Here is a 12589-nt window from a genome sequence, read left to right as displayed (position 1 = left end):
TTCCTGAAGTTGTAAGTGTTGGTAAAAGCAAATATATAAAGGTTGAAATGAAACTTTAAACAAACACAGTGTGGTAATGCTGCTGGGCGACCAGTAAAGGGCGCTCTGCACTACTGCCTAATGCACGAGAAGATACCGAATGTAGGTTATCAGGCACGGCTGGGTGATGTGGACTGGAGAGGTCGGTAACTGCTGTATAATTCGAGCTGGCACACACACACACACATACGCATGCATGCGCACACACACACACACACACATACGCATGCATGCGCACACACACACACACACACACACACACAAGTGCGAGTGTACTCAGGGACAGAGGCAAGGCTAAAAGCTCTTGGCATATGCAGAACTGCAGAATTCTGTTGCCTTAGGGATCTCTCTCGTCTCTCATACACACACACAAACACACACACCACAGTGTATGTTACAGTACAGTAATGTAAGATCACCCTGTCAGATAAAACGAACGTGTGTTTGCCGAGTATTTAGCCTTTATTTCTACCATCCACATCTACATATAGCAGGAGAGTCAGAGCAGTGGGAATACCTCGGCTGCAGCAGAGGGAGGAGGAGGAGGAGAAGAGGGGGGTTTTGGCAGGAGAGAGGGAGAGAGGGGGATGAAGCTGCCAGAGGGGGAGGTATGGTTAGTGCTCACTGGGTGTGGAGCGGACAGGTTGAGGAGTGTGTGTGCGCATGCAGCATCACCAGGAATAGATGGTGTGAGTGTCTAAAAACGCTCCCGTATAGGATTACCTGCCAAAATAGGAAAAGAAACGGCCGTGAGTATATTTATATTACCTTTATCTTACTTTTGGAACCATCACTTCTGCTGTTTTGTTTTATTTTAAAGTAGCAGGAAAAGAAAGATAAGCTACAGACATGAATGATCAGGCCTCAGTCTGTTACTGAGCAGATAGTTTGTGGGTTGATTTTTTTTTTACAGCCAGTGTGAGGTGTGCATGTCACAATTTTTACAGGAACTCAGGTGGAGTGTAAAAATCGGACGTGGGTGCATGTGTGGTGGTTTGCTTGTGGGTGGGAGAGTGGCCAATTACAAATAGATTACGTGATCAGAAGGTCATGTTAATCTGAATTGGGTGTTTGAAAAAAGGAAAAGTGTTTGTTTGCAAGGCTGAGAAGATCCAAACAATGAAATGTGCAGCAGTTCAGGACTAAAACATAAGCGCAAAACATTTTTCTCTATCACTCTACCTCTCTGTCACACACACTCACACACTCTTGTGATAGACTGGAGTGGTTGTGTCAGTATAGGAATTGTACCCCGGTGCCTCCCTCTCTCCCCATATGCCATGAAACTCATTATCGCCATAGAGATTACAGATTCCCAGAGCAACCTTGACATTTTCAGTGGCGTTGGCATGATGATAAGATTATATTCGAAATGAGATATCACTCTCTTTTTCCCCCTCTCTCACTCTCTTTCCTCTGACTTTTATCTTCTCTCCTCATCTGGGTGTTTTATTCTTCCCCTGTCTTTACGCTTTTATCTTTATCGTGTACATTGTTGCAGTTCACTTCCAATTTAATTCCCAGTATTTCACCTTTCCTCTCATTATATTGCTTACTCTTCTGACTCCCTCTTAGTAACTTCTTTTTTATGTGGCTTTTAGAAACTCCCAGCCTATTTCCTTTTATTTCTTTTAAACCATCAGCAGCCAATTAAAGTTAATTGCGCCCATCCAGAAGATCTCTCTGTCGTGGTATTCCTCCTTCTCTTTTCCTTCATACTTTAATCAGTTCCTATCAATTTTTCATATTTTATCTCAAGGTTAAGTATGTGTAAAAATGACCTGCATTGCTTCTTTGACCTGTGCTACACCCCTTCAACCCACATGCACACACACACGTGTATTTTCTGCACTGTTCTTGAAGCAGTTTTGTGGGAAGTAGTTCTGTCGGAGAAAAGAAAATGACAGAGTATGTAACTCGGTGTGTTTGCCAGCTCTTTGCCTCTTGTCCCCCAGTAGGAGGTTGATACGATGGATTTTTGGCTCTCTTCTACTAACTGTCTTCCTTTCCTCCCTTGCCTCCTTGGACACAGAGAGAGGTAAAGACATTCCTTCCTTTCATCCCCCGACCCTCCTACAGTATCTCTCCGTCTTGTCTGTCATTCCTTATTGTTTAATTTCCTCTGTGTCTCATTTTTCTCGTGTTCAAAGTGGCTCTTGCTGTACTGGAGCATTGTGTGCACACACACTCACAGATGTAGGAAGTGAAGGTGACCTCCTCTGTCCTTCTCTGTCTACAAGCATTTTTTAAAGTATGCACAGTGCGCGCGCACACACACACACACAAACACACACACACACACACACACACACACACACACACACACACAAACAGGAATCTTTTGTGGAGAGTTTCCCCCTGAGGGACTGGGCTCAGAAATCTTGTTAACCCTCAGGCCTGTGTCCTATTGCATGGCATATTGAAGCACACAGCTTGAAGGAAGTTATTTAGATTGGTTTTATAAGCATTTCTGAATGACGTAAATCAACGTGTGTGTGTGCTGTACTGGTTTCATTTGGTGCAGCTATATTTCTTCGTATTCTACATCTTCATTCCTCTCTCCCTCCGTCTACTGTCTTTTTTCTTTTCATCACTTCTAGTCAGCGGACTTAAATTGTTTTCTGCTCCAGTGGGCCCAGGGGAAAGTTCTTCCCTGCTGTCACTCATTCAACTCCCTCCTGCATCACGCTGCTCTATTGATCTCTGGGGTCCATCGACCTGTGTGTGTGTGTGTGTGTGTGTGTGTGTGTGTGTGTGTGTGTGTGTGTCCTGTATTCATCAGACTGATAAAGGTCAGTTCATTTTTCATCTGTCTCTCAAAACTGGGGACACACACACACACACACACACACACACACACAGACATATACATATCGTGAACACTCATTAGTACCGAACCTGGTCCAACAAACTCTCCTCTCATCTTCATCCCTCTGGTGTTTTTCCCCTTTTATGTGTCTTCATTGACCCTGTGTTTTCCTCTCTCCCAGGGACTTTGCATATGTGGCGCGAGATAAAAACACCAGGATCCTGAAATGTCATGTGTTCCGCTGTGATACGCCAGCCAAAGCCATCGCCACCAGCCTGCATGAGATCTGCTCCCGGGTAAGTGGTTCAGGCCGGATTGGGGCCCAAAGACACAAGGCCAAGTTTGGATTTGGCAAATAAAAATAGGAAAGTGGTACCCACTTCCAAAGCAAAAACAACGCATTTATTCATAGCATTTACTCAAGCACCCGTAGTTGTGGTACCTGAGAAAGAATACATGCACTCAACACACTAAAATGCCCAGCCTCAAGAGTGCTTGTATTGTTTAATCATATTTACTATTCCACAATCTAGGCACACATTTTAAGTATCTGCAGTACTCAAAAAGTCCAAAAACACGATTAAACTCATCTAAATTTCAGGCCCCACAAAGTCTTCTTGGCCCCAAAGACAGTTAGAGAGCTTCCTCTGCATGTCCACTCTTGGATGAATACAGATTAATCCAAACAGAGTTAGAAGAACAGTATTCAAACCATGTTTTTATTGTGTCTGCTTTATTCACTGAATGACTTGGAATTAATGAGCTTTCCTTTTGTCCTTGCCCCAATAAAATACATTTATAGCTTTAGATTCAATTTTGGAAAAGATCTTTAAATTCTTTCTTTATTTATGTAGACTCATAATTAGGTGTTGAATTCGATTCTGTGTAGCGGTTTAAAGCTTTTTTTTAATATAGAACTTCTGTTACCCACAGACACCTTGTTAAGACCATTGACTTGAACAAAGTGTGTTCCTGAAGTGCCATTTGTTGGAAGAAAAAGGTGGAGGAGCCCTTTGTCCTTCTTTTCGTCCTTCATTCGGATACTAACTGTCCCACATTTTACAGTCAACCTATATTACAGAACATCGAGTCTGTTTAATACAGACTTTTCACACAAAAAAGGGTGAATAAGGAAAGGCGGAGAATTAGTCATAGCAGGGGGTTGCTGAGATGCAGAATTGTTGTGACAAAGTCTGATTAAGGACATGTATAATTTGTGTGTGGTGTTTCAAGGCATGTGTCTGTATGTGTGAAAGTGTGTGTGTGTGTGTATGAATGATTTTGGCTGTTTTTGTCAGTCTGGTTCTGTATTTGCATGTATGTGTTTCTCCCTGTGAGTTGCACTGCAGGAAAAGCTTTTATCCTCGTTTGGAAAGAGGAGTGTGACCTGGTTAGTGTGTGTGTGTGTGTGTGTGTGTGTGTGTGCTCTCCCCAGGAGACATGGGTAGACAGAATGACAGTATCAGGGGTGAAACTGCTCCAGGTTTTCCTAAGCACTTTGACTCTTTCATCTTTTTTCCCCTCCCTCATCCTCTTTCACTTTCACACATTTTCCTCTTTGTCTCTTCACCCTGCTCCGCTGTGTCTCTGCCACGGTATACCAATTCTGCTCTGCGTTTACACGCCATTTCCTCATACTTCTCTCTCTCTCTCTCTCCCCCTTCCAGATAATGACAGAGCGAAAGAATGCCAAAGCGATGGCAGGAGCCTCTCTCCAGGACAGGATGCAGGCAGGACTAGATCTCCCTTTACAAGGTAGGAGTTGTACATACAGTACCTCCCTCAGTGTGTGTGTGTGTGTGTGTGTGTGTGAGACAAGGGGCATGCATCAATAGACGCATGGCAGTCATCACTTTTGTGGCACATGCATGCATTTAAACTCGTCATTTGTAAGAGTAGGAAGTCTCAAATAACTTGCTGTGTTGTCATCACAATGTCCTCTGATGAGTTAGGAACAGAAGCACCAATGCAAATGTTTAATAAATAATTTTGGAGCTCAGTGTATTTCAAAAGATCCACAACCATCCCTGTGAGCAAGTTTTGGCCTTAAAGGTGCCCTGTGGAGTTTTCTTATAAACAAACTTATGTTTACCTTTTGTGTTGCTCATCAAAACGTTTTGTGTGTGTGTCCTTGAAGCCTAACAAATGTGTTGAATGCATTTCCTTCCTCATAAAACTTTTACAAAGCCAATTCCTTTAATATTTTAAATTTGGTTGCTCTTCATTGTGCGTTACTGCTACCAACAGTCGATAGAATAGCGTGAAACTCCGACAGGAATGTGTATCCCGTGCGCATGTACACAATACAAACAACACAGGGACCCACTCGTAAAAACATTGCTCCACAGCTCTACTAGTGGTCAAAATCTCCACAGGGTTCCTTTTTAACAGTTGTTTGCAGTTTACAGATTTAGGAGTTGATGGTCCAGTGGACCAGCATAATGTGTTAATGTGCCAGTATTCATCATATCACCTTCACATTGTCAAATGTACAGAGAAGATGTGGAGGGAGCTCCAGAGCTAGCCAGACAGATGGAAAAAGTAGTCTTACACTTTCAGGAGATATATATATATATCTCATAACAAATAGCTGTTCCCTTTTAAAAAAGGACTTGCTGCATATTTTTGACTTAGACTTTCTAAGTCTCTCACTCAGTCATAAACATGATAACAAGCTATTTCTGTCTTCACTAACTGTTTTCTCTCCTGTCGGCTCTCAGTCACTCTGTCAGAGAGAAAAATGGTTGGCTGTGCTGTACTGTGTCATTTAGAGTATATACACACATCTGATTGGACAAGACTCAGCAACAGTCCAGCCTGCTGCTGACAGCTCGTCAAATAAAACATCTGCAGTGTCTGTCTCTGCTTAAAATATAAAAACCTGACATCAACTTTTCAAACATGAGAAGCAGGAGGTGCAGCGTGAGAACATGACATTATATTCTACTGTGCCAGTTCAAAGCAGTGTCCTATTATAAAATGAAAACATCCAGTAATTAACAACTAGGTATGAAAGAACTTTATCTAACTTTATCCGTCATCTTTTAAAAGCAGAAGCTTTTACGTTAACTTCCTTTGCAGTGCGTGGAGCGATGCCTACAACAGTAGGGAGAAGGAAAACGTGTGTTTGCCAGAGTGAATTACGCGGTTGTCAGCATCTGTTAAACGTGGTTAAACTAAAGAAACTCAAGGACCAGAGTGACTCAACATCACATTGTTCAGTCAACAGCCTTGTTAAAATCTTTCACAGTACATCTAGAAAACTTGTGACATTTAGATATTTTATCGATGATATATTTTATTACAGAAGATGTAGTTATCAGTATGCAAATATTTACCTTCCCTCCGTAAATGTGCATTGTTGGTTGTTTACATGTAGTTAAATATTTATTTCTTATGAGCACCTGTTAAATGTGTGCGTGGCTTCTCCCCAGCAGAGTTCCCCACACCAAAGACAGAGCTGGTTCAGAAGTTTCAGGTGCTCTACCTTGGGATGTTGCCTGTGGCCAGACCAATAGGTTAGCGTGACACACAAACACACACACACACAAAACTCATGCATTATTAGTAATGTAATAAAATGCAAAGTACAAGGTTGGTGTTGATAGTCTAACTTCAGGTATGATTTTAATTTTTACGTTTGTTTGTTTTTAACATCCTCTGCTCCAGGCATGGACATATTGAATGGAGCTATAGACAGTCTAATCAGTTCTTCCAACAGAGAGGACTGGACTCCGGTTGCCCTCAATGTGGCAGATGCTACTGTCACCATCAGCAAAGACAAGGTCAGACACACATCTGCCACTGCTGAATTACTGCCCCCAACTTCCGCTGGTTTTCTTCACTCCAGCTTTCCAGCTTTCTGTGTGGCAAAATTAAAATGATAAAACAAACACAAGACAAAAAGTGGTGGTAACAGCCTGAGAGGTTTGGCATTATGGGATTTATTTATTGCGACTTCCTTCACAGGCAAAGTAAACAACCACCATTTTCAAGTTGAAAGCCACAAGATTATATACATGCTTGCACTCTATGGCAGTGGGACGTAACTGAAAACAAAGATGGCGAAGCCAGTTGGTGAGGTTGTCTCATCCCCCCCTGTTTCGAGAACCCACCTTATCTCTGTAGCCATATGGTTAGCGCAACTTACTTATTAATTACTCATTGCTTACGTAATGTTATTTGTTGTCAGATAAGGCGGAGTGGCTAACAGACTAACATCAGTGTTATCCAAACAAAATATGTACACATGGCTCGTGAGTTTGAGTCATCTTTGAGCGATAAGTGTCTTCCCTGTTTGGCTTTACTTGCTTCTTTATTGTGTCTGGTGCATTACATTGTATCGAGCCTGCCATTTATTTCCTTCAGCAACCACCACAGTTAAAAGTGGTCCGCTACTCGCACTTAATTGGTGGAAAACACACATCACTTGTGGATTGAACAGACTTTATTGACACTGTCAACCAGAAAGGTAGCAAGCAGCTGCCCAGAGCAATGAGACAAAAATGCAGGTCAAAGACCACAGTCACGTTAAATCTGCATGTTAAGTCTTAGCAATGTTCGACCATGCAGATGACATTAAATTTTCCTTTTTCCCCCTATTTAAATAAGTTGTAAAATCAAGGCACTTAAAGCCCAGCTGCTCCAGTGGACCTGTTTATTAGGAGGCTCAGTTTTACTGGGCAGCTCCACTGTCTGAAGATGTGTAACTATATGAATGCCTACAAGTGCAGAAGAAATGTTGGATGGTTGTAAATTCCTTCAATAATGTGTTTTTGTGATTTCTTTTCATCCCTGTTTAAGTTAAATCCTAAAAAATAACATTTGAATTTTTCATGTCTGACTTTCTGATGAATCTGACACACATTTATGTTTCTGACCAGGACGAAGAGGAAGTGCTGGTGGAGTGTCGTGTTCGTTTCCTGTCTTTCATGGGCGTTGGGCGTGACGTGCACACGTTTGCTTTCATCATGGATGCTGGCGGCCATCGTTTTGACTGTCACGTCTTCTGGTGTGAGCCCAACGCTGGAAATGTGTCGGAGGCTGTACAGGCAGCTTGTATGGTGAGTCACCGAGCAACAACATAGAGCTGACAACACGACTCAAATTACACTGAGCCTGACTAGGTTAGTTAAGAAATATAGGATTCTCCCACAGTGCACGTAGATGCATGCTCAAATGTCAAATTACAATTGTATAGTCTGGAGTTGTTATTTAGATTGTGGGAAATGGAGTGTGTGTAATTATAATGCTAATTCAAGTTGGAATTTGTATAAAGGGATCACCTTGGTCTTTAGACTGTATGGGGATTAGAAAGTACTTGAAATCCTGTACATTAATTCTGTGAAGAAAAACATTGAGTTCATTTTTCTTTTTCATGGAAAGAAGAAACATCTTTTTCTTCAGCTAAACTTAAGAAAAGCTTTGTTTAGGACTTGTTTGCACACAGACCTTAGAAAATCCTCAGAACACTGAAGCATAAAACACAAGATTATATTTTATGCATAACCTTATTAAAACCAGCTGGTCTTATGAAAAGGGTTCCTTCATTCATAATTGAACTCAAGGTATCAAATGCAAAATACTTGCATGTCGCAAATTTTTATTTAAACTAAGGTCATCATCTCTTAAAGTTCAAAGGCAAAGACATTTAGAGCCTCTCTTCCTGAAAGTGAATGTCCTTGCCTGTAGTTTAGTTTGAGATAGGTTTTTCAGTCTTGACAGATGGGTGTTTTACTGTCCAACCCATATGCTCTATTCAGGTTGTAAAGTGACCCTCTGTCAAAGCACTGTTGGTGTAAAACATGCATTCACATCAAGAGAAGCCACCTAAAGTGAAAACATAGTGTGTGTTGAGTATCAGTAGATTTTCTGTTCAAAGTTAAATGTTTTAGATTGTATTACACTACTTTACTGCTTTGCGGGAAAAGTTTCACACATGTACGCTGAATTATTAACCACTGTAATAAACCCATAATACCTTTACAGTGTTTTTATTTTATCATTATGATAATAATAACAACCCAGAATGCCCTCTGTGGTGTTTCTGCTATAATGCAACCATTTAGTGGAGGTTACTCATCTTCCTCTGCCCTCTCTGCTGTGTGAGTCACAAGATTAGTCGACTGCTGGCCGGGTTATTGATCACACATCAGAACTTTGGATGTATGGACGCGAGCGCACACACACACACTAAAACTAATTCACAGTGACAAGAATCATCAGTCATTACTATTGATCACAGCTAGCAGCCTGCACCAGTTCAGCTTTCACTTCTCTCTCTCTCACTCACACACACACACCTCCACAGTCGTATACTCAGCAGCTGTAACTCTATATTATTTACAATATGACTCACTCTTGACTTTTTCCCCTCTCTTTCAGCTGCGGTATCAGAAGTGTTTGGTGGCTCGACCCCCCTCCCAGAAGGCCTGCGCCTCGTCGCCCCCTGGTGACTCGGTGTCCCGTCGGGTCTCAACCAGTGTGAAGAGGGGCGTCCTGTCTCTCATCGACACCCTCAAACAGAAGAGACCCGTCACCGAGTTGCCGCAGTAACCGCGGTTAAGCGCTACCGACTCCCTTCCACAACCCCCAGTCACCATGGTAACTAGTCGCATCGCTGCCAAAACCCGTCGCCACCACATACCCCAGTAACCATGGAAACACATCAAAGCCCCGGGGTTTGGGGAACCCTGCCACAGTTCCTTTGCTTTTCTGGAGTAAAATTGAAATTTCACCTCAAGAGTTTATCAGTTCTTGAGCAGCAACTCAAATCAGTTTCCTTAAACATAACTGAGATGTATAAAGACTCTAATCCCACATGAAGAAGGAACAACCACAGAGAAACCCCTGAATGGTGATCGTAAAGGTCATAGTGTACATAGAAGTAACTCTCTTCCCTCTCCGCACAGAGAAGGAGTGAGGAGAAGAGAGCAAAAACTGAAGAAGAAGGAAGTGCTCCTTCAAGCACAGCACGTGTGATGAGCGAGCTCTTTGCTGCCCAAACTGCTTATCTCTCCATGCTCTAATTGTATTTGTGTCTGTGCCTGTTCTGCCAGCATGACCTTGCACACCTGGCCACGCCCTCCTGTCATTCACCTGGTTGTCCTGTTAGTCTTTAGTGGCGTTTCCCCTCATCTGTCCCTCTTTCTCATTGTCCTCAGTAGACTGTAACGTGAAGTAAATGAAAGGAAAGAATCATGAAAGCCATCGCGTCTGATTTTCCAATCAGTATGTAATGAATGAATGAAAGAAGGAAGCTGCTACAGACTAAAGAGATTCGGTTGTCAGTCTACACACCTGTTCAGCTGATCCTGCATGAACTTTTCATATAAAAGTGAACCATTCTAGACAATATCAATACACTGCTGCTGCTTTCAGAGACTGAAGGGGTGAGAAATCCGAAGCCACACTTATTTTTCTTCATCTTCTTATTTCTTTGTTTTTCGTCAACTGTGCAAGAATCAGCCTGGAGGGTCTAAACGAGTGGTGACCTTTCACCCGAAACATCCTTCATATACTTCCTGTTTACTTCTTGTCTTTATTCTTTTGCCATCCCTCGGAAAATGACAGATGATAGCCATAACTGAGGAAGAGATGCAGGGATGGTAAACAGTACTAGACTGCTGCTCCTAACACAGGAGACATCAGCATGCTGCTGCTGCTGTTTGATACACATGCTGGAGGAAATTTGACAAATTATTCCTTTAAATCCCACCTCAGTATCAGTCCCCACAGAGTTCATTTCCACTAATAAAAGGGGATTGGCAACACAAGAAAGGCTAGAGGAATCATGCAGAGAAGAAGACTGGAGGACTGTGTGTTTGTACCCGGGGATGGTGATGATGATTTTGTCCACAGCTGAGATCTGAACTGTGAGGAGGTGAGAAGGAGAGAGAGAGACAGGTTTCACCTCCAGCCTTGGCTGTTTTTCGAGAGGAAAGCCAACAGAGAGACATGTTGGCTCAAACCAACAGGACTTTCCTGGGCTGCTGTCTATCTGTCTCCAGGGTTCTGTTCACTTGAATGCGCCTTCTCTGTTTTTTCATTTCCTACTTCCTTGTTGTACGACTGTTTTCATCCAGTGCCACAAGATCACTCCCTTTTGTTGTGTTTTCTGTAGTTTTTCTCATACAAATCTTAATTCAACACTGCTAGCTCCTTATTATTACACATCTGACAAACTTGGATGTATGGTAATAACTAATGAAGTCCTTTATTGCAACTAAAATCATAAACACATTTCCCCCCCTGGCAGTTCTCTTGATGTAGGGCTGCAGATTAATACTGAACCTCTATAATTGACCGTTTGCTAAACCCCTCCACCAGACAGCGATCGTCTCATCACAGTTTAGGAACCGTACCTAGGCATGGCCACCCTGTCACGCTTTTGAATTGCTCTGCATGTAGAAGCAGTGTAACCAATTCTCGGTATGTAAATAATTTGGAGGGTTGTAACTTTTTTTTATATCACCTTTCTAAAACCAATAACACAGCTGTGTGTTTTTCTGCTTTAACGTAAGCTGCATGTCAGGCTAACTAGCTTACTGTTGATAGCTAACTATATTTTGTGGGTTTATAGGTTACATTAAAAAAAAGAAGCTCAGTTCTCATATCCTCTGTGTATTATTCCCCGCTGTAAGATGGTCCTGGATGCTACTATATCAAAGTTAAGGGTAACTTTAACAGCTCTGTCCTGCTCTTTATTGGATTTGAGGAAGTTCACGCTCCAGCAAACCCAGCCAAGCGTTATGATCACCAAACACATTAGTTAGTCCTCTTCCTAAAAGCCTGAAGACATATACTGTTTGAAAATATGAACAATAAAGCATAAATCTAACCTCTGTCTTGGTTGTTCAAGTATGTAAGCAAAGCAGCCAGACAGGGTTATGTGAATGAAATAAGAGTCTATTATTTTCCTTATTGTACTTTCTTACTAATACCAGGACTAACTAGCTTTACACTGCAGTACAAGAACACAGTTTCTTTATTTCCATTTTCTTCTGCATATATCAACTGCTGAGGAGGCTAACTTTTTGCCGGAACATGTAGCTTTAGCTTCAGTCTTTTAGCGTGAAATTGTGTATGTAGCCATCAAGTGCATATTCAAGACCCCTTTCACTTTAATCTATTTTTAAAATGACATTAAAAGTCAGCCAGAGACGGAACTCATGGAGCTAACATTAGCTTAATTAGTTAGCTAGCAAGCTGATAAAATCTGCTTAGGACAGTTTTCATTTCAGCTGCCAAAATTGATGGTCGCCAGTTAGAATGACAAGCTGCTTTTATTTATTTCTGCGTGAAATCACAGAACCATTATTTCAAAAATTACTGCAAATTTAGAGTTGTAAATCTGCCTCCATTTTTGTAAATTGCATATATGCCATGTGAGAAAGGAAAGCTTGAGAGCTTGCAACACTAACTAAAGGGGGGCGGGGCTTAACAAACGGTCAAATCAAACATCTGTAGATGCGTCTCGCTTGTTGTCTCCATGTCTTGCTTCCAGCCTCTGAACTCCGCAGTTAACACACACCGGTTGAAGGAACCAGGAGTGTAATTGAGATTCTGATGAGAAAATTCAGCCACATCTTTTGTCACAAGGATGTTGAAATGTGAATGAGATGACAAAATGTGTGTGTGTACATAATATCCATTAAATGTAATATTTGGCATTAATCATTGTTATAAGCTATCTTTTCATTTTGAATGTCTGTAGTTTTCTATTATTTTTGTTGTAATGAA

At 41.7% G+C, this 12589-nt stretch overlaps 1 protein-coding gene across 12 annotated transcripts in view; it reads left to right on the top strand.

The window, feature by feature from the left end:
- Positions 1 to 12568, top strand: part of apbb2b (amyloid beta (A4) precursor protein-binding, family B, member 2b) — a 50870-nt gene extending 38302 nt beyond the window's left edge. For 6 of the 12 annotated variants that reach the window (XM_044191080.1, XM_044191086.1, XM_044191078.1 and 3 more), the window contains 7 exons: positions 2072 to 2077; positions 3030 to 3144; positions 4516 to 4603; positions 6283 to 6366; positions 6518 to 6633; positions 7732 to 7911; positions 9233 to 12568. In XM_044191080.1, the coding sequence (XP_044047015.1) occupies positions 2072 to 2077; positions 3030 to 3144; positions 4516 to 4603; positions 6283 to 6366; positions 6518 to 6633; positions 7732 to 7911; positions 9233 to 9403 (760 nt within the window). In that variant the 3' untranslated portion in view covers positions 9404 to 12568. Of the gene's footprint in view, positions 1 to 653; positions 789 to 2071; positions 2078 to 3029; positions 3145 to 4515; positions 4604 to 6282; positions 6367 to 6517; positions 6634 to 7731; positions 7912 to 9232 lie in introns of those variants that run through there. The other 6 variants (XM_044191083.1, XM_044191090.1, XM_044191088.1 and 3 more) reach the window with 5 other exon arrangements.
- Positions 12569 to 12589: the final 21 nt, after the last annotated feature.

This window comes from Siniperca chuatsi, linkage group LG3 (genome assembly GCF_020085105.1).
Source record: "Siniperca chuatsi isolate FFG_IHB_CAS linkage group LG3, ASM2008510v1, whole genome shotgun sequence".
Classification (NCBI taxonomy): Eukaryota; Metazoa; Chordata; class Actinopteri; order Centrarchiformes; family Sinipercidae; genus Siniperca; species Siniperca chuatsi.
This window is presented reverse-complemented; position numbering and strand designations above follow the sequence as displayed.